The sequence below is a fragment of the Lasioglossum baleicum genome, chromosome 6 (genome assembly GCF_051020765.1).
Source record: "Lasioglossum baleicum chromosome 6, iyLasBale1, whole genome shotgun sequence".
In the NCBI taxonomy this organism is placed as follows: Eukaryota; Metazoa; Arthropoda; class Insecta; order Hymenoptera; family Halictidae; genus Lasioglossum; species Lasioglossum baleicum.
Genome location: NC_134934.1, coordinates 4,747,926 through 4,768,610, shown reverse-complemented (window position 1 = coordinate 4,768,610; position 20,685 = coordinate 4,747,926). Strand labels below are relative to the sequence as shown.

Genomic DNA, 20,685 nt, shown 5'->3' with positions numbered 1-20,685 from the left:
TGACTGTTTTGAAATATACTAGGGGGTGTTCTTGAAGATAAATTGTTCATTTTGAAATGACAAATGCTTGTTTTGTTTGGAGCAGACCCCATTGTAAAATCGACGAAGCACGATTTTGAAGTGCGTTTTTTTCAATCCTTCGTTATCCGTTTACGTAAATAGTTTACTCTAGAACGATCTATAGAAAATATAGAACATGATTCTGTACATATTTCTCTTTTTCAAAAATCTGTCTTACACGCGTCATCTAGTAAATCAGTGCTTCTGGTTGCTGAAAATAATTCAAGTCGTTTCGATGATTTTTCGAAGTTATTCTAATGTAAAAGTCGTTCGAATACTTTCGTGGGCCACTGTACGTTAATGATACAAATGGGTAAAAAGGAAAAGGACACGTAAATGGTTCCTGAAATTATTTGAAGTAACTTTTTCCTTCGCGAAAATCTCGGTAGGTTTGTTAAGGAATTATTAATCAGAAACGCGGACCAATGCCAACGCCGCACTCGGCGGGTCCTGTGCTCCGATTGGCCCGTGTTTTCCGAAGCCCTTTCGGAGAAGATTTTCGCAAAGGAGTAGAGTTATTTGAAGCCACCCCATTCAAGGTTTTCCGACAGTTTTGGGCCACCTTATATTTTCCATCAATGGCCCCAATCTCATTTTACACGATAATTGACTTCGCGCGAAAATAGTTTAGGTCGAAAGGGTAAAGTTAAGAGAAACGCTAATCCGTACGAACGTCTGTTTCTATTTGTGAGAAACGACCCGATACGTTCGGATTGAAACGACGCGATCGATCGTTTTGCGGGAAAATGTAGAACACTCCCGTTTAAACGTCCTCGAAAATAGAAACATCGCGTAGTGGTAGACTGTCGCGAAGAAAAATACCACGCTGTGTCGTTGGCATCAGTATCTGATCTCCAAAACGTAACACGCTGGCTCGACGACACTTAACGTTCAATTTGCGCTAATCACATAGAGTACAGAGCATTCCGCCGTTGTAGATGTTTGTGTACGTCGTTGTCGCGTGTCCGTTAATTCGCCGATGAACCGATCGAACGTGCTGCCCCGTTTAACGTGGAAATATACATTGGGAACGGAAAGTTTGACGACTCATGCGTCATGAGTCACGGAGGCTGGCGAAGACATAGGAATCACAGACGATTCTGGAACGCGGAAAATCAACTTGTCCTTAAAGCCTCGCTACTTCCGAGGCTACGAAATTGTTATCAATGGACAAACACTGTTTGCCATTCCGACGACGCCTCGGCGTGAATAAATTTGTACGCGTGGAAAACAATGCCAAGGAACACGTGAGGTGACGAGCTTGTGTACTCATCCACGCCACATGTTCACGTGAGAGTGAAACTCGTCGTTATACATATACATACTTGGTACAGTTGCCTTCCGATAATACGGCATCCAATGATTCCGCGTTCTTCTCCTTCCCTGTGTGTCCCGGTCGTCAGCACACGTGCAGCCTCGACTATAACTTGTGGCGCGTAACTATAGCATCACCAAAATTCTCAAGAGTTTCAAACACTTATACAGGATGATCGGTAACTGATGGTACAGCCGTAAAAATTGGGTGGTTCTACGTTAAAAAGTAAGTTGAAAATGTAAGATAAAATTTTTTTCGTACGAGACTGCGAGAAAATTGATGAGGAATCGTCTGACGCGTCTGTTCATGAACCACCGGTTCTACTTGGCGGATTTTCAAAGCCGATTTTCTCAAAAAAAGAAACTCCTATATGAAAAAATTTTATCTTACATTTTCGACTTTTTCTGTGTTGAAATAAAGAAATATCGAAATAATGTACTATATAAAGTACATTATCTTTTATCTTGAAATGATAGTATCGAAAATAGACTAAATCAAATAGTTATTTTTGATTTTCATTCCAAATCATGACCTGAAATGTTTTCTTCCTATCTGAAAAGAATGTAGAAGTTATCCAGGTGGCTTGTCGTAGGTGACTCACCCTGTCGATAATTGTTATTCTTGATACACATGTGTACTATGAATGTACAAACACACGATTGTGTCTTTTTGAAATTAATACCGCTTGTACCCGGAAGTGCGGTTTACTCTAATAGTCTAGTGCACTTTGGACTCGGAACTATTTTGGCTATTGTGTTTCTTTATACCGACAACGCGTCGTTTCCGAACACAAAGCGCCGCGCCGTTTGTATTCGAATCACCTGGCAATTGCATTTAGCATTCCTTGACACCCACTACTGCTATTTACAAAGTGCTTCTCTATTATCGTTTTTATAACGATCATTATTTGAAATAACTACACCTGGTTCATTGTTTACACGGCGCGCGTTCATACAGGGTGATACAGTTAGGTGTAATGAAAGTTGTTTGGTTTCGAAAGTAGCACACACTATAATAACTAATCTTTTTCTATTTCAATCGAGACATAAAGGTCAACTTGAGTTTCTTTATCGTGAAGAGTAAATTTTAATCTTGAGGTTGAAGAAAGAATTGAACTCCGGATAAGAAAACTATACGATGATAAATTAATAGTTACCGAGATGTTCTCTATAAATAATTTTTAATGCACCTAATGCTGAAAATGTTCTCCATTGCAATTGATATTGGGGTGGAACGAATGTTCGTAGCGTTTTTAAATTATGTTTTCAGTTATTATAGGAACAGCGCAATTAATCTCTTCATGATCAACTTCTAAAACTTTGCTGCACTAATGGAACACGTGCCAAAGATCCGTGTATGATCGAACGATTAGATAAGCGATCGACAGTATATAGAGTATAAATTTAGAAAGCAATTTATTCAACGAGCAAATATTGATATCGAAATGAATTCAATTACCCAACCGATTTTTATAACTCGTTTTTAGTCATGAGAAATTGCCTGACGATAATTCATAGTTGTGAAATTTAAAATGTTATAAATTTGAAATGTGAGTAAGAATAACATTGCATTATTTTCATTTTAATAAAGAAATAACGTATAAAGAGAAAAAAACATTCTTCTTATGTCGACAACCGGCAGTTCGTCCGGCTAATAATTAGTGCCATTAATTGCTTTCATGGCTTCCCTTCAATTTGATACGAGGGGCACTTCACTCAGCGTGAGATCATTCAGTGAAACGTACTTTTCCGAAACCTAACGGAAAATTACTCCCGTGACCAAAAGCAAACTTGTGAAACGAACTGTTATTCCAATAATGATTCTAGTCAAGTTCCGATCGTTGTTATTCACGTTTGCGAAACTATGGATTTCATGCAATTGTGTGTTTCGACTTTATCTTCTTCCCAAATTCAATATTTGCATTTGAAAAAATCGACTATGCTTCCAGTAATTATTCCTCGTTTTGATATGTTATTTTTACTTTCACTGAATACAGTAGACTCCCTTACAACGCGATCAAACAATTAATTTACAGAGATTATGTACAGTTACTCGAATTAATATTCGGACGCTCTAAAAAAGACGATAACTTTTTTAATGTTGTACTATACGATTTGAACTTATTTGGGAAGCTAGAGCAATTAATTTACTACAGAGTGTGAGAAGAAATTTTCTCAAAAATTGTAATTGATCGGAATTGTTGAAAAAATACTAAAAGTTGCATTTTACAACTTTTTTATGTGGGCTCATATTGAAAATTTAAAAAGTACATTTTGTAGGTCTGTGCCAATTGTATAATTGTATAATTGCATATGCATATGCACTTTGAAAATTTCATCGAAATCGGTTGATGCGGGAAAAAACGACAGGCATTAGTAGATGTAAGAATTTTTATATATAGGCCGAAAATCGTGAAAATCTGCAATTTTTACCATCTTTAAATTTGCAGCTCATTGCAACGTTTAACGATTTTGACGAAACTTTCAGAATATGTTTAATTGACACAGATCTACAAAACGTATTTTTAAAATTTTCAATATAAGCCCACATAAAAAAGTTGCAAAATGCAACTTTTAGTATTTTTTCTACAATTCTGATCAATTGATATTTTTAAAAATAATATTTTTCACATCTTGTAGTAAACAAATAGCTCTAGCTTCCCAAAAAGTACAGATCGTATAGTACAATATTAAAAAAATTATCGTCTTTTATAGAGCGTCCGAATATTAATTCGAGTAACTGTATATGCAATAATATGCATCTTCCGTGACAGTTGTTGATGGTGATATACGGGAATCCATATTTATCAATGAAAAGTAATTGAAAATTCATCCGAGATCGTCAAGTTCGTGGAAACTCGCTAAATGGTCATCTTCAAGTGCACCGTGAGATATTCTACAGTCTACAGCTGTAAATTTTAGAACCAAGGTTGCATGGTAGGAAGACACTGGTGTACGTTGTCATAACACGTTACAAAATCCTGGCATTGCTGCGCTTGGTTTCCTATTTATGTATTGCATAATGATAGAAGTTTGAATATACAGTGTGTATCACATGTCACATGTATATACATACCTTATTTATATTCACAACATACATTTCATTGTAGATTCGGATGAAAAATTCAAATTTTAAAGTACACCATGATCGCCAAATATTAGTCCATCATTAGATTACCATTTATTCAGTTCTTACTAGACTAGACATAGTACTTCAGTTCTAAGACATCACATACTGGCTTGATGTTTGAATAACTTGACACTTGACACGAACCGATTTTCTTTTATCGTGAAATCACACTTAACACATGAATAGTGGGAAATGATTCTTGCTAACGATTGAAAATACTTTGAATGGAAAATATTCTCTATTTTTCTGTACAAACAAAGGACTTTTATGTATTAAACGAACGGCTTATTCGAGTACCTTAGATTTATTATTCTGCTGGCAATTTTCCCCAGCATGTTGGTCCGAACATTATATCTGAAATCAGCCATGTACGGGTGACAGGGGTTGATATCGTAGAGGAGATAGATTCGAAACAGGTTAAGCTTTGAAACGAAGGTCGTGCACAGTAAGAACCATTTCTATCGACAAGATTAGGTCAGTGGAACACTTTAGCATAATATCTGGTGTACTAATAATGTATAAGCTCACGTGTTGCATGCAACGAAACACGAATTCGATCTGTCGCCACTTCTTCCGACTACAAAATTCCGCTATTCTCAGCTTCTTAAATTGCTACGTTGAGTCATCGACTGTTTGCGTCATTCGAAACCGAAATAAATAATTATTAATTTCGCAGAGATTCGTAAATAAATTGTGTGTAATAATTTCTTTATGGATTTCGTTCCAACGTTAAATTGTCATATTTTATTAAGTTGTATCTGATTGAGATATGGCTTCAGCCAGATGCAGCTTATAAACGTTACTAAAGCATGAACGAAAGTATTTAGCTTTTATATAATACAGTTGATGTAAATAATATTTATATTTATGTGATGAATGTGTGGCATATTTATGTGTATGTTTACGGCTTGAAAAAAAGTCGTGGAGAAAAATATATTTGATAACATAAAAATATTCCACATGTTGTTATACCATTCTTAATCTACTGTAGCTATGGATACATGAAATTACTTTCTATCTTATCTGAGATTATCGATTCCTGATGATATGTGTGTAAATTTGCATAGATATACACGGTCTAATTGGTAGTACAGAATGTTGACTAATTGTACATAGAGTCACTTATGATCCCGTTAGATTAGCGATATCTCTAATAAAAGATGGTATTTATCATCAACAAACCATCATGCTACTTATCACTGTGCCTTTATCTTTGAAAGCGTGTTTGTCCGAGACAAATAAAAACAGATAATTGTTATCGACTGATGAAAACACGAGTAAGCAAGTATTATTTCAATGAAACATTTCGACAAGCCGCTGACATATGTCCAGGAAAGATAAAGAGCATCATTTCACGGGATAAACAAACTGAAAGAATATGGGAAAGAAGCATCCACGCGTTTCACTGGCACGCAGCTAGTAATCGGAGTCAAGGCCGATACGTGTATAAGCGACGATAAGTATAGATATCTGAAAGGAGCCGACGAGACATTTTGTTTAGACCCCACCGTCCACGTAAACAAAACGTAACTAGGCAATTGGTAAATAACATCAACTGATTATGCTCGATCGACGATTTGTAGGTTTCGAAATTGAGCTAAGAACCTATGTTCTTTTTCGAAAAACGAATGGTCAATTCGTGTACGTATAATTGATCAGTGGCTGACTACTATCATCAATAGACTCCGGACATTATCAAGTGACTTACAAGGGAAGGACTCCAAGTGTCCGACTTCGATTTGGATAATCTTTTGTGAGACGATGGTATATGGATCCCTAATGATGTCTGCAAAATATTAGGTGTAGTTACTCAATAGTTTTAAAGATATAAACAATTGAACTTTCACGCAACCTGTTTACACGGCTAATGGAACTTCGAAAACTTGAGCTGCAAATCATGGTATATATCTTTAAAACTATTGAGTAACTACACCTAATATTTTGCAGACATCATTAAAGATCCATATATCATCGTCTCACAAAAAATTATCAAAATCGAAGTCGGACACTTGGGGTCCTTCCCTTGTTAGATCTCTCGTTTCGTAGAGTTAATTTACAATCGTATCTATTCGCATTTACGTAAAATGTAAATCATTCTCATTTATGTGAGTCTTCGGACTCACACCCCAGTTTCCACGAGAGGCAAGAACGCCTTAATTAGTTATGGGAGAATATGCGTGGACACGTATGTACCATCAATGTATTGCTTCATTCAGAACGGCAGCTTCAGGTGTACCAAACCAGCACAATGGGTCGTGAATGTCACGGATCCTTTGACGGTATCGGTATCAGGAGAGGTTGTGAAAGTCGAGCTGATGGAAAAATCTATAGGGTGAGCCGACGAAAACAAGCCAACCGAACAATTTTAATTTGGAATAAAAATATCTGTTCCAGCTACGATGTGTAAACAAGAATTCTAACAATCAGATATACATATTCACAGTTGTTTTGGCCGTTAAAATATGTATCATAGAAACAATATTCAAGTGTGCCATTTCGCGCACGATAAAGAAAATATTGATTTCAATGAAGTATTTCAGATTCATATTGTGTAAAATATATATTTTAAATACTTATTTATTTTATGTATATTTGTAAAATCAAATTAAGCACCTCAACTGGCATTTAATTTAGTACAGAAATAAATTACTATTCCAAATGAAACATATGTATGCTGTATACATATAACAACGTTGAGACAAAATAGTCTCTTTTCAAATATTTGTATGTCTCAGTAGAAATATTTTTACCCAGGGGTGTTAAATTTACCTTTAACACTAAACCTACCGACCATCAAAAGTGACTGATGTGTATAGTATTATAAAAATAACAAGATTAAATTTATTTATATTTTGTGCGATTTTTACTATAATATATACCGGAGTCAAAAAATATATTCAATAAATTCCCATGAAAAATCCTTTACAATTTCAATAATTGTCAAATAAAAAAATCTAAAATAGGTCATTTGACCCCTCGTGGTAGGTTCAGCGTTAATCATTCTACTCTTTCAATAGTAGTGTCACATTCTACAGGGTGTCCCTATTTCTGTGACAGTGTGGGATAGTCTGTTTCATGCGATTCACCTTGTATAAGAGATATGTGTTCCGTGAAGAGTGAAGACCAGTCACGAACGGCAGTTTTGGCTAGGGGAAAGCAAACCGGCCGAAAATTTGCACGAAATATTATGGTGGCCGTGCTCCCGATGGAATTCGATGGAAGGGATACATACCTGTATAAATAGCATCCCCGCCGCTCAATATTATGGTGGACCAGTAGTTCTCTGATCCTCCGTGTGATCCTTGCCAACGCTCTTATTCGAAGATACAAAATAACGTTCGGTGTCGCGATAAATCGTTTACCGAATTCTAAATCCATTCAAGTGATTTACTCAGTCTAAATCTATTTCTACTAGAATAATTCTGTTAATTGTCCCATTTCACTGCGAATTGTTCCTTCGAAAATTCGGCATTCTCGTTGAAGAGTGAATCCAACGGACGGACGTTGAGCGTCGTGCAGAAAATAGTTGGCGATCGCGATATTATTAGCCAAGTGATCGATATTATTCGAAATGGGTTCTTCGAGTATTTTGATAAAGCTCGGCGGGCCATTGATCCTGAAACATGTCGGCGTCAGCCGTGCTCCAAAAATGGTGACCGTCGCCAGGTGTTTTAGGTTAGTCGATTTATAGTCGTTCATTTGTGGAGTGGATTTACGTGCGTTATGATTACATCACAGTGAATCACCACGGGAAATTCCTCGTTCGAAATACAATGGCGGAAAATAGTATGCATAAATATACCTACATACCTACATACCTTGTCCAACGAGACGAGGCAGTAGGTATAGCAACAGCGCGCGTCCTTTGCTGCCTACCTGTGTGAACGGTAACGTGTCTCACTCCGTCACACTCGAACAGCTATCTATGTTTATGTATTTCGTAATTTTGAAAGAAACAAATTGCACTAATTTTATGCATCCTGTCTTTTCTATATTATTTCAGGAATGAAAAAACCATAAAAAAATACAAACAAGTACGATCTACTAAAAAATTATAAGACATAGTTAATTGATAAATAATTTTTCTTGTAAACGTATATCTTTTTCCTTGCATATTCTAGTTGACCTCAGTCTTCTAAAATTTAAAGTAGATATGAAATTCATTTCCATTGATATAATCGACCGTAGCAGCGACGAACGAGAACCTGTGGATATGTGAGCAAATACAATGCTCGTACTCTGCAAGTGTTTAGACTTAAATTTTGTTAGCCCGTTGTTTATAATTCTTCCAACCCGTCAAAAAATCTCAACTTATTTCGTTCAATTTTTCGCTACGGGTTGTACTATTGAAAATGTTTGGGGTGATTTAGTCAAGAGGGCAATACAAACTGTTATAAAACGTGTACCACAACAAAAAATTAAATGAGTTTCAAAAGAATAAAAAATTTTGGAGTGTACGAATTATTTGAGCAAATGAAATGTGCAATGAAAAATTATTTAACCCAATTGAAGTTCAAATAATGACATGAATGACACGCTGTCGCGTGGAATCAGTAAAATATAACAACACAATCATGATGCGTCTTTTCTCGCAAATTTTCCGCTTCGATCGTCCACGTGATCACAACGAAGCATGAATGAAAACGATCCGAGCGTAGCTGTCCCGCGGTAAACAACTGCGAGTTTCATCTCTGGTCAAATAAATCGGATGAGAGGAAAGTAACGAGTAAATTGGTGTTGTACGGATAGAGAAAATGTCTAAAAATATTCGAGGATGAGCTCTGTAAGTATTTGCACGCGCGCGTTAGAGTTATGGGATATCGGCTAAAGGCCTTATAAGTAAGAGTTGAAGTTGAAGAGAACATTGTTCGAGCGTGCGGTGCCCGTGGGCGACTGGCAGAACGGCATGCACGGTTGGGAGTTGGAGTGCACGCGCGAACCGCGTGCGTGCCGCGTGATGCTACATGCGAACTGCGTGATGTGATACGTGGGCGCACCTCTTTCTGCCATGCCACACCGAGAATAAATCGGGGGAATCTTTTAATGCTCGCGCGCACGGCCACTGCATCAAATACCGTCTCAAACCACGCGGTATACAGTAGACAGTAGACAGTAGATGCGCTGTCATCCCATTATCGATAAGTTATCAATAGACATGCGGATGTATATGCAATTTATGCACGGAAAATAGATGTATATTGGTCATGTACTAAACCGTGGAAGAAATAGTAGACTGGCTTTTAGGAGTATCGAAAGAAAAAGGAAAGAAGTAACCAAAAGAAGAAAGGGAGAGGCAATATTAGATGAACGGCATTAGGATAGATTAACATCAATTATACAGTTAGGAGCATAACTGATCACACACACTTTAAATCAGAATACCTTTTTTATGAATGGACCAAACGACTTCAATGACTCTGTAAGGCTAGAAAAATTAGTTTAGTAAATGACGTCTAAAAAATATGTTTAAAAAATGCATTTGGTCGGAATTATGAAAAATTGATTCTTACAACTTTTTTAGCTGGGCCAATAACGAAAATTTAAAAGGTGTGTTTGGTCAACTCGTATAAATTATATACGTTCTGAAAATTTTCTTGAAATCGGTTAATTGGTTTACGAGTTGTAAACGATCAAAAGTGGTGAAAATGGCAATATTTCAAGATTTTCGACCTTGTTACCACTTTTGATCGTTTATAACGCGTACACTAATCAACCAATTTCAATGAAATTTTCAGAGCGTACATAATTCATACGAGTTGATCAAACACATCTTATTTTTCGTTATTGGTCCAGCTAAAAAAGTTGTAAAAATCAATTTTTACTATTGTTTTTCGTAATTCCGACCAAATGCATTTTTCAACGTATTTTTTAGACGTCATTTACTAAACTAATTCTTCTAGAGAGCCCTACAGAGAAATTGAAGTCGTTTGGTCCATTCATAAAAAAGGTATTCTGATTTAAAGTGTGTGTGATCAGTTATGCTCCTAACTGTAGACAATACGGCATAGGGTATCCATGGGATATGGATGGATGGATAGTGGATGGATGGAGGGATGCGTGACATAAAGAAAAAAACTGTAAACCAAGTCCAATTTCTTGGCTGCGAGGCCGAAATTAATAAATACTACTACTATTAAAGACAAAAAATAGTAATTATTCTAAAATTTTCTACCAAATTCTCATTAAAAATCTCATTAATCCAAAAAATCACATTAAAATCGGCATGTTACATCTAGAAAGAGTCCTATATAAGTAGTAAATTTGCGTCTCCTTACAATGTTCGAAATTGTTGCTCGTTCGGTTGTATTTTCGGTTGATGACTGACATTTTTCCCACTTGTTCATGGATAAGTGGCTTATTGTATAGCAAGTTACCTAGTTAACAATTGCCATTGTTTATGCCTGAAAAATTTCCGGATTTATCTCGGGTACCCTGTACTTATGAAGGTTTTATTAATTGCTTACAGCGTCACGATGTCACGTACCATGCTGAAGGAGTCGCCGAACGCGGCGTTAGACAAAAGCTTGTTGAACAAGTATTTAGACCTGCCTCAACCGGTCGATCAAATTCAAGCAACGTACATTTGGATCGATGGCACCGGTGAAGGATTAAGGAACAAGACCAGGACCGTAGAATTTATACCGACACGCCCATCAGGTTGGTAAAATAGAAAATATCATTATTTGGTTAGATACAAGTTAATCAAGTGAAACCCCCCGACAACTTGGCCACTCCTAGTAACTAAGTGTCGCCAGGTGAGGGGAGGGAGCACGAATTTAGGGGAGACACAGACGAAACGCGTCACGTGACCGGGCCACGGCGGAAGCGTGGGGTATAGCGTAGAGTAGGAGGGAAAGGTAGAGTGGGGACACAAGAGAAATAACAATTGTAACGTATAATTGTTACAGAAAAATTGTAATTTTACAAATAGGCCACGAACTTTTTGCGTTTATAGTAAAAATTAATAGGGTAAATGTACCTATTACTGCGGGTGTACGTGTTACTGCGGTATTGTTTCCCGACGAGGTTTCTAAGAAAGAAGGATTGAAATATTACTCTTCTAAAGATCGAGCCACTTTGAATTTGAATTACCGAGGTAAAATAACATACAACAATTCGTATTTGGACGTACAGAGGAATTTATAGCGAGACGAAAGGGGATATAGAAAATTGTAGTCTTATAGAGATATGTACCAAGATTCGATTGCGTAACGTTTCATACAGGGTGTCTCGCTCAAGTGTCACACTTATTGTTAGTATGACCCCCAGAATATCTTTAATAATTTTCACAAAGTAAACAATTTTTTATGCGTAATGTGAATAATATGAAAAGTCATTGAAAATTTCACGACTAATCTGAATTTGCGCTGCGGAAAAGGTACATATTCTGGGGGTCATACTTAAGTGAGACACACTGTATACGTACATATCTAATCCTCTCGCTCACCAATTCCACAATCCACACATATTCTCATACTTGCCGGTATTTGTTTTTATCTCCTCTTTTTTTCTCGACGTTTTTCCTGTACATACATAATTATACTCGCAATAAATACTTACGTAAGTAACGGCACTTTTCCTCATCATTCTCTTAATATTTATTTTGTCTTGTCGCATACATCTACTTTTTGCTTTCCGTGTTAGATTGACAGAGTCCGATTATTATTCCTGTCTTTCTACGGTTAAGACGATTATGTATGATGTTAAAAGAATTATACATATATAGATCAGTGTGTTTTTCTTGTCAAGCAGTAGGGCTTTCAAAAATAAAAATGGAAGAGAGAGAACTTATATCTTGCTGGCAACACGATAATCGTGTTAATTTTGTCATAGTTACATATTATTTTTCTGGAATGCTAATATGGAATGCTTATATATATTTTTAATGTCATATCATTTAGTGCAATTTCGATGAAATTTTACTATCCCGCTACGTTTTTATGTACCATTTTCGATAGAGATGAATATTAAATATCATTTAATCGAATCATTGCATTTTTGAAGTACGCGTTCGAGGTCCCCTTAACGGATCATACTTTATAATATAAATATTTTTTTGCATTCATTCAATAATTATTACTAGATTACGCATCTTTATGCAAATAGAAATTGCTTTCTTCTTTTAATTGTTTCATTAAGCTGACATTAATGCACTGATGTCCCTAGATCTTCTTAATTCGTCCATTGCTTTAAAATTGTACCTATCCATTTTCGTCATAAATGCATAAAATCCGCAGTCTAATTATTACATACTAAAATGGCATGCAACCGCCACTCGTGAATTGATGAAATGTTCGCGACGAAAAAACGGCACCGAACACGACAATATTTCGATTACTGTACGATATAATTCAACCGTAATGAGTTGACCCTAAAGAGGACTGCTCCGGTTACCCGGTGCAGGAACTTAACCCAGTTAATAAGGTGCTTATTCAATACTAGTCTTGTATCGTGCTCCTGTACCGTAAATAACCGTGCTTGCGAGAGCTTCTACTCCACTAATTTCCTCGGAACAGAAGCTAAGAGACCATGACTCGGCCCGCTCTCTTATCCCCCTTGCTGTGCATGCGATCTATTTGACTCAATTCATCTCACAGCAGCTCTACCACTGTAGTATCGTCTCTAAAAGTTGGTCCACAGGTCTCCTCGATAAACGCACCAAGTAGGTACTACATGTACGATTCTCAGCTCAATAACGGATCAAGACTTCCTGACAATTTACTAGAACTCTTGAACCATAAGAGATATCGGGATGTTTGTACGACAATTAATTGGAAGATGATTCGCAATAAATATATTTTTTCCCGTCCGGAACACTTTTCTTTACGGTAGCATGACTAACTTAAAAAGTAGTTAAAAGTGTCTGGGTTTCAGACGGATAAGTCTGGGGTTTCTATGCCGTTCGTCCAACCCAAATTGCACATGCACTGTTGCACTTAAAGAAAATCTGAGGGCCTACGGATGTAGTGCTCTTCGAGCCATTTATCTTTCTCCTTTGGCAATTTTTCGTAAATCCTGTAACACTAAACCTACCGACCATCAAAAGTAATTAATGTGTATGGTATTATACAAAAAAAAACAAGATTTTTATTAATATTTTGTGTGATTTTTGCTATAATATATACTGGAGTCAAAAAATATATTCAATAAATTCCCATGAAAACACCTTTACAATTTCAATAATTGTTAAATAAAAAATCTAGAATAGTTCATTTGACCCTTCGTGGTAGGTTCAGTGGCCTGAAACGATCGCGTGGATCGCCCTGTATAGTTGCGAAAACAACGAGCAACTATCTCGACTAACGGCGCCGCGCGCCGCTGAGAACGTATTATGTATTTAGTCACGTGTCGTATTACAACGTGATCGAAGAATGAAATAGTGGAGCCTGCTTTCCGATTTCTTGCATTTTCCCTTCTTATGTCTACGTTTTTATCCTTTCCGCGAGCGAACCTTGACTCACGAATACAATTCGAGCGATTACCAAGTATATGTATGTAAGTAGCATCATGAATACGAATTCGATCTAAAGCTACGAATCTACCAAAGCAACGAAATTTCTAGAGGATGCTGCACTTTTCCTGTCAACTTTTTGTTTCAATTATTTATTGCGTTTCGACAATACACTCAGAGCCATCAGATTAAAACTTGTGTCCCCACTCTACCTTCCCCTTCTACGACGCTATTCGCCACGCTTCCGCCGTGGCCTGGTCACGTGACGAAGGTTACTTCGATGCAAATTGTCTTTGTAAATCGACGCAAGTTTATTATTTCCGACAGCAATCAAGAAGTGGTTGCGGTAAAAATCGGTGAATACATGGCTTAAAATTGACCGTGCTAACACGTTCACGTAATTTATCGCGCTCGGCTTGCTTGCGTGCGTTCGTCATTGTCAGGAGGTTTGGTCTGTATTCATGAAATTCTGCGTGCAACCGAGCAGCCATTAACATTTACGATACGTCGATTGCATGAAAATGTCTCTGGACATGTCGTCGATTAAGAGTACCTACAATCCGGACGAGATTTGCAGGTTGCTATCGCGGACGGGTTCAAGGTTTTCCGTCCCATTTTTGGAACACCCTGTAGAACTACAGAACCATCAATCCCCGCGAACGGGGAAACGTTCATCACACTAAAGGCGGGATCTTCTAAGCGCGTTTGAACGCAAACTTGCCGTCAAAGCAGAAAGTTAGGACGAATGGATTGCAAAACTCTGCATCCAAATACGCCTAGGATATCCCACCGGGAAGACTCGGTTTTTTCCAGGATTGCAAGATGGGGTTTTTTAGTAGTCAAAAACGTTAGATAAAAGGTCGATCTGGGCCGCGATTGCCCTCAAAAGTCCTATTTTTACGTTTACAAGGTGTAATTTGCATTATTTGGCAGTGTAATTTGCACTATTCAGAAGCATACAGTTGCGCATGTAGCTATTTTTATAAAGCTGCGACAGCAACATGCTGCTGAATATGTAAATTACGCCTCGTAAATGTAAAAATAGGACTTTTCAGGGTGATCGCGGCCTGGATTGATCTTTTATCTAGCGCTTTCGATTATTGAAAATCCCCCATTATCGAGAACGCGCATCCCGCACCCTTGGAATCCTGGAAAAACGAGTCTACCCCCTTAACACTAAACCTACCATTACCGGTCAAATGACCGTTCCCACATTTTGTATTTTACAATTACTGAATTTATAAAAATCGTTCCATTGGAAATGATTATACACGATTCTATATTTAAGCACACAGTCTGTAGCCATACAATGTAGCCATTTTTAGGGCTCGGCAGGTTTAATGTTAAAGCCGGTGAATTCGGTGAATCAGCGGGACACACGTTATTATAAGTAACTCGCTCGACGATCTCTCACGAGTTCCTCCATTGTTTTCAGAATTGCCAATTTGGACGTACGATGGAAGCTCAACGTACCAGGCAGACGGGGCGAACAGCGACATTTACTTGTGTCCGGTCGCGATCTACAACGACCCATTCCGTCGTGGGAATAACAAGCTGGTGCTGTGTGACACCTACCACAGCGATAAGACCCCGACAGCCTCGAACAAGCGGTTCAAGTGCAATGAGGCGATGGAGGCGGTCAAGAACGAGGATCCGTGGTTCGGTATCGAGCAGGAGCATACTTTCCTGGACGTCGATGGTAGGCCGCTCGGTTGGCCGAAGCACGGGTTCCCGGGTCCCCAGGGACCTTACTACTGTGGCGTGGGAGCCGATAAGGTGATCGGCCGCGAGATCGTCGAGGCCCATTATCGGGCTTGCCTTTACGCGGGCGTCAAGATCGCTGGGACTAACGCTGAGGTGATGCCGTCCCAATGGGAATTCCAGGTCGGCCCTTGCAGCGGCATAGCCGCTGGTGACGATCTCTGGGTCGCCAGGTTTATCTTGCACCAGGTGGCCGAGGAGTACGGCGTGGTCGTGACCCTTGACCCGAAACCGATGGAAGGCTCATGGAACGGAGCTGGCGCGCACACCAACTTCTCGACGAAGACGATGCGCGCGGACAACGGGATCGCGGAGATTGAAAAAGCGATCGACAAACTGAGCAAGCAACATCTCAGGCATATCCAGGCGTATGACCCGCGCGGAGGGAAGGACAACGAACGCCGTCTCACCGGGAAATGCGAGACAAGCAGTATACATGATTTCAGCGCCGGCGTGGCGAATCGCAACGTCAGCATTCGTATTCCGCGCGGCGTCGCCGAAGACAAAAAAGGATACTTGGAGGATAGGAGACCCAGCAGCAACTGCGACCCATACGCGGTCTGCGAAGCCCTCGTCCGGACCTGTGTTCTGAACGAGTAAACGGCTGGACCGATTGCTCGTTTGAATAGGGACCGGAGAGGGGAAACGAATTCAAACTCGTAACTGGTATAGTGCATAGTGACCGTGTATCTCTATCTTTACCGAACGTGTTCTTTGCAAGTCGGACACCTGCTCGATACGATTCAAATAAAATCTAGTAAACGAAATGAGAGATCTAAAGTAGCAATGTGCGGGCTGCTAATGTGTCGGGTACCCGACTAATGTTCAGGTCTGGTGTCCGACTTTGCCAGACGGGCTTGTATTTCTCTCAAAATGCTTGCCCCTCTACCACTAAGTGTGGTCTGATTCTCCTCTAGCGACTCTCTGTACGGTGATTCTCTCGTGCAGAAAGCCGCAAAAGGAGAATCTGATGGTGGAGGGGGAAGCGTACTGGTTGTACTCTGATATACCTGCGTAGCTCGACTGTTTCAGATTAGATTGGAAAACTTTTGCTATCCTTATCCGAAGGAGCCGAGCCCGCACATTCCTAATCTGAAGGGAAACACGCTCGGGAAAGTAAAATAAGATGAAATGCCTTTCGCGAGAGGCTCGTGCCTAACAAACGGTGAATCGTTTATCGACGGTCTCGGATCGACGCAGGTCAATTGTTTGTAGGTAGTCTTGTAAAAAATATTATTGGAACGAATGAGAGGGAGTGGAGGAAGATTTTCGTGGGAATAATTGTTTAAAAAGATTCGGATATATCGGTAACAAAAATATATATATATAAAAATATATATATATCAGTAAACAAAAATGCATTCACAAATACAGGTCGTTAAAATTATTGTTTCTTGAGATATTGAATTTTTGAAATTGTAAATTGAACTCCTAGATACGCCAATGAAATAATTAATGTTATTAATAGTCCGTAAATTTGGTGTATTTTATGGTAGATGCGTACTTGATTGTACACACATACACACACATTGTATTATATTTTCTATTTAAAAGAAACCATCGTCGTACAGAAATATATTAATTGAATAAATCAGACGCAATTGGTTCACCGATCGTCATTTTATTCGGTCGATCCAGATTTTCTACCTAGCGTTCTGAACGTTGTCGAGCGACCTGTAATTCGTGTTTTATACTTTTAAAAAGGACCCTTCAGATCGTTAAGTATCTATGTAACCGAGTATATAGGGTGTATCCTATGCACGAAGTAGCATTAACGCTTGTTACATCTACCCGTTTGATTTAATAACGTTGTAGCGACCGGGACAATAAAGGCAGACGTGTATTATGTCATTCCGTAGGCGAAATTAGCATCGCGAACTGTTACTTTTTTCGATTGTTCTGGTGCTTGTCGGAAAAAGAAAGAGAGGAGTTATCGCGTACACAACAAACCTGTCGGATTTCGACAGGTTGCATTACTCTATCCGATCATCTGAAAAATATGTCTCCGAAATATCTATATGGGACATCTTTCGATGATTAGCGATAACAGTTTCCAAAGGCAAGCACGAAGAACTTTTGAAATATCGTGAAGTCGTATGCCTTATCTTCACATTTCTCGTTTCAGTAGTAGGTAAAACACTTGAGCCAGATTATTGGGTTGGCGAGAAATTAATATCGTTTCCAAATCGCGTTAGCGAGAACATTATAGATAATTGATTAAATTAAGTCTATTTTCTTAGTGAAACAAGATGTGTCATTTGAATGAAGCTGTTCCGCGCATCAGCTTATATAATACAATTTACAATTTTGCAGAACGAATATTATTGTTGTTGAAAGTTATGCCGACCTAGAACAGTTTCGAAACTATAGATACATGAGTGGCATACACTATTAAATTTAAACGACACCATGTTCCCATCGATTCAATACGATTATTTACGTCTATAAAAAAGATTTTCTCGAAAATTGTAATGATTTTATCGAAGGTAACATGCAGGATAATAGAGCGTAAAAAGGTTGTTACAACTTTCGAATACAAAGTATATGTATAGTAAATCCGAGCAAAGGCGTCCTCCTTTCACGCAATTATCATTTGTGCAATTGCTTTGCGGGTCCCGGGATCCGTGAACTTTGGATGGTGGCCGCGTAGTCGCTCTCTATTCAATCGTGTTAGGGTAATATACATATTATGTATAGGTACACGATGTAAAAAAAGAAACGAAAGAAAAGTCGATGTAGCATGTATACACGGTGTATTTTCATATTTGTATGGTATATTTTCATATTTGTATTTTCTATGCTGACTTCTGTAATTGTAATTGTATATCAGGACCATTGTTGACAGTTTTTGTTGGTAGTGGTTATCATTGTTGTTGTTATAATAATATAGTAATAACGATAGTAATAATAATAATAGTAATAATAATAACAGTAATAATAACAATAAAAAAGCGATGTTTTTTGATGAAGGAAATACTATTCTCTGATTAGTATATGCAACATTCACTTTGTTATATTCTGAAATAAAAACTTCTACAAATTCTGACTTATCCTGTTTATATATAATAGTATTTCCTAATCTTATATCATTCAAATGTTATGTTATATCGGTATCTTTTTAATAATTTGCTTATACCACATATATGCAGTGACCGCGGAAAGAGAATACCATGTGATAATGTAACTTAAATGTTCGTTTCTTAATTTCACGTTTGTTTGACTACCTATCGGATACTTTGAAAAATTTTTATCGCTTTTCATGTCGAGGTATACAGGAGCTGTTCCTGCTATCTCAGCCATTGCATTCACATCTCTGGAAAATAGTATCGATATCAGTATTATATTAAGACACAACACATTTAAACAGATCTTTTCTCTATGTTGTAATATTATTCTTCTCTCACCTATAGTACCATAGATCGTTCTGCGGAGAATTTTTTGGTACGAATTGTGGTCGTGACTCGTTCAATCTTAAAACACCTATAATTTCTACCTCGCCGTTTACCTGAGTATACTGCCTCGCAGCAGAATTTTTAAGCGTTCTGGGGACCCACCCACGATTTACCAGGATCGTCAAACTATAATGCATTTTATAAATTTAAAGAATATAAAAGCATTAGAACATATTATGACTAGACTGCAGATTTTATGCGTTTATGCCAAAAATGGGCACCTACAATTTCAAGCAGTGGACATGTTGAAAATATTTAAGGACATCAATGTATCTCAGCTTAATAGGATAATTAAAAGAAGAATACAATATTTATCTTTGGCTCCTGTGTTCTGCAATCAATGCGAACATTTTTTATTTTCCCTAAAGATCTGCAGTCTAATTATGTCATTAAAAACCACCATTTTTTTATGATAACTTACTCTCGATCTGATAATTTGAAAGGTGTAATAATGTAATATCCTCTTTGCGCATCGTTGTTTCCTACCAAAGAACCTTGAGTACTAGAATCGCCGTCTACTATTAAACTTCTAAGGCCAATAGGAAATTCTTGATCGTATAAAAATGTTCCTTTAACTTTAAAAGGGTAATATTCCATTTCTCCCAGTTGCTCTAAACTGAATACAGTAATTTGTAACTTTGCAACATTTCAAGTTGTCACGCACTGTCAATCAGCCGTAGAGAGACCAAAAATTATTATTACTTGCAACGATCGAGTACACACGAGCTCATATACTTTCTCATACCTAGCAGTCAATGACGACCTGGTCGACAGTGCGTAATTGCTCTAATTCTTATGTGTAGACTATGGATCTTTATACAAGAAATAGAAACAAAATTGAATGTTATTTCTTTCCTTAATGATTTTAATAGAGGAGAAATCATGTATTGACATCTTAAATTTTCAAAATTTTCCAATAATTTTTAAATTCATCTACTCAATTTTCCTATAAATGCATAAAGATCCAGAGTCTAGTTACACGTTTACATTGATTATCTTACTCTGCTGGTAATTCAAGGGGCTCATGATAGATGCGGTCATTTAAATTTTGTAATAGATTTAACTTCCATTTCCGTCTTTGCACTTGCCATGTACCAAGCAGAAATGTCCCAATTGGAATACTCTGCATTATTTACATTTGTTCATATACAGTGATTAAAAGAAAAAAACAATTGTACAACAATTAGTATGAAATTTCTATGGAATTATTTGAAACGTGTAATTTTTAACTTGCCAGCAAGAAAAATCCATAAGGTCCAATTGATTCAGGTAATTCATAAAATTTTGTCGGTTTCTTTGGACCTACATATAGGTTAGGTTTACTTAGACGTGTTTTAAATCTTTTCTGAATGTTGACAGCATCGCACGATTTAGAAGAACGATTTCTATTTACAAACTGAACTAGATTTACTTGAAATTGTTTTCCCAATCTCGTAAAAATTGTTCTACTTAAATGCATGTTTCAGCATGTGTTAGACATAAACCACATAAATGTCATAGATCATAGATGACCATAG

General features: G+C 37.7%; 2 protein-coding genes across 3 annotated transcripts in view; one reads left to right on the top strand and one right to left on the bottom strand.

Moving 5' to 3' along the window:
• Positions 1 to 18,472, top strand: part of Gs2 (glutamine synthetase 2) — a 25,965-nt gene extending 7,493 nt beyond the window's left edge. The window contains exons 1-3 of one of the 2 annotated variants that reach the window (XM_076425683.1): positions 7,790 to 8,179; positions 10,971 to 11,161; positions 15,391 to 18,472. In XM_076425683.1, the coding sequence (XP_076281798.1) occupies positions 8,076 to 8,179; positions 10,971 to 11,161; positions 15,391 to 16,316 (1,221 nt within the window). In that variant the 5' untranslated portion in view covers positions 7,790 to 8,075 and the 3' untranslated portion in view covers positions 16,317 to 18,472. Of the gene's footprint in view, positions 1 to 7,789; positions 8,180 to 10,970; positions 11,162 to 15,390 lie in introns of those variants that run through there. The other variant, XM_076425685.1, reaches the window with a different exon arrangement.
• Positions 18,471 to 20,685, bottom strand: Surf1 (surfeit locus protein 1). Its single transcript, XM_076425691.1, has 5 exons — positions 20,403 to 20,685; positions 20,170 to 20,291; positions 19,590 to 19,784; positions 19,121 to 19,294; positions 18,471 to 19,029 (listed from the first exon to the last, which is right to left on the bottom strand). The coding sequence occupies exons 1-5, from the start codon at positions 20,625 to 20,627 to the stop codon at positions 18,819 to 18,821; spliced, it is 927 nt and encodes a 308-aa protein (XP_076281806.1). The 5' UTR covers positions 20,628 to 20,685; the 3' UTR covers positions 18,471 to 18,818.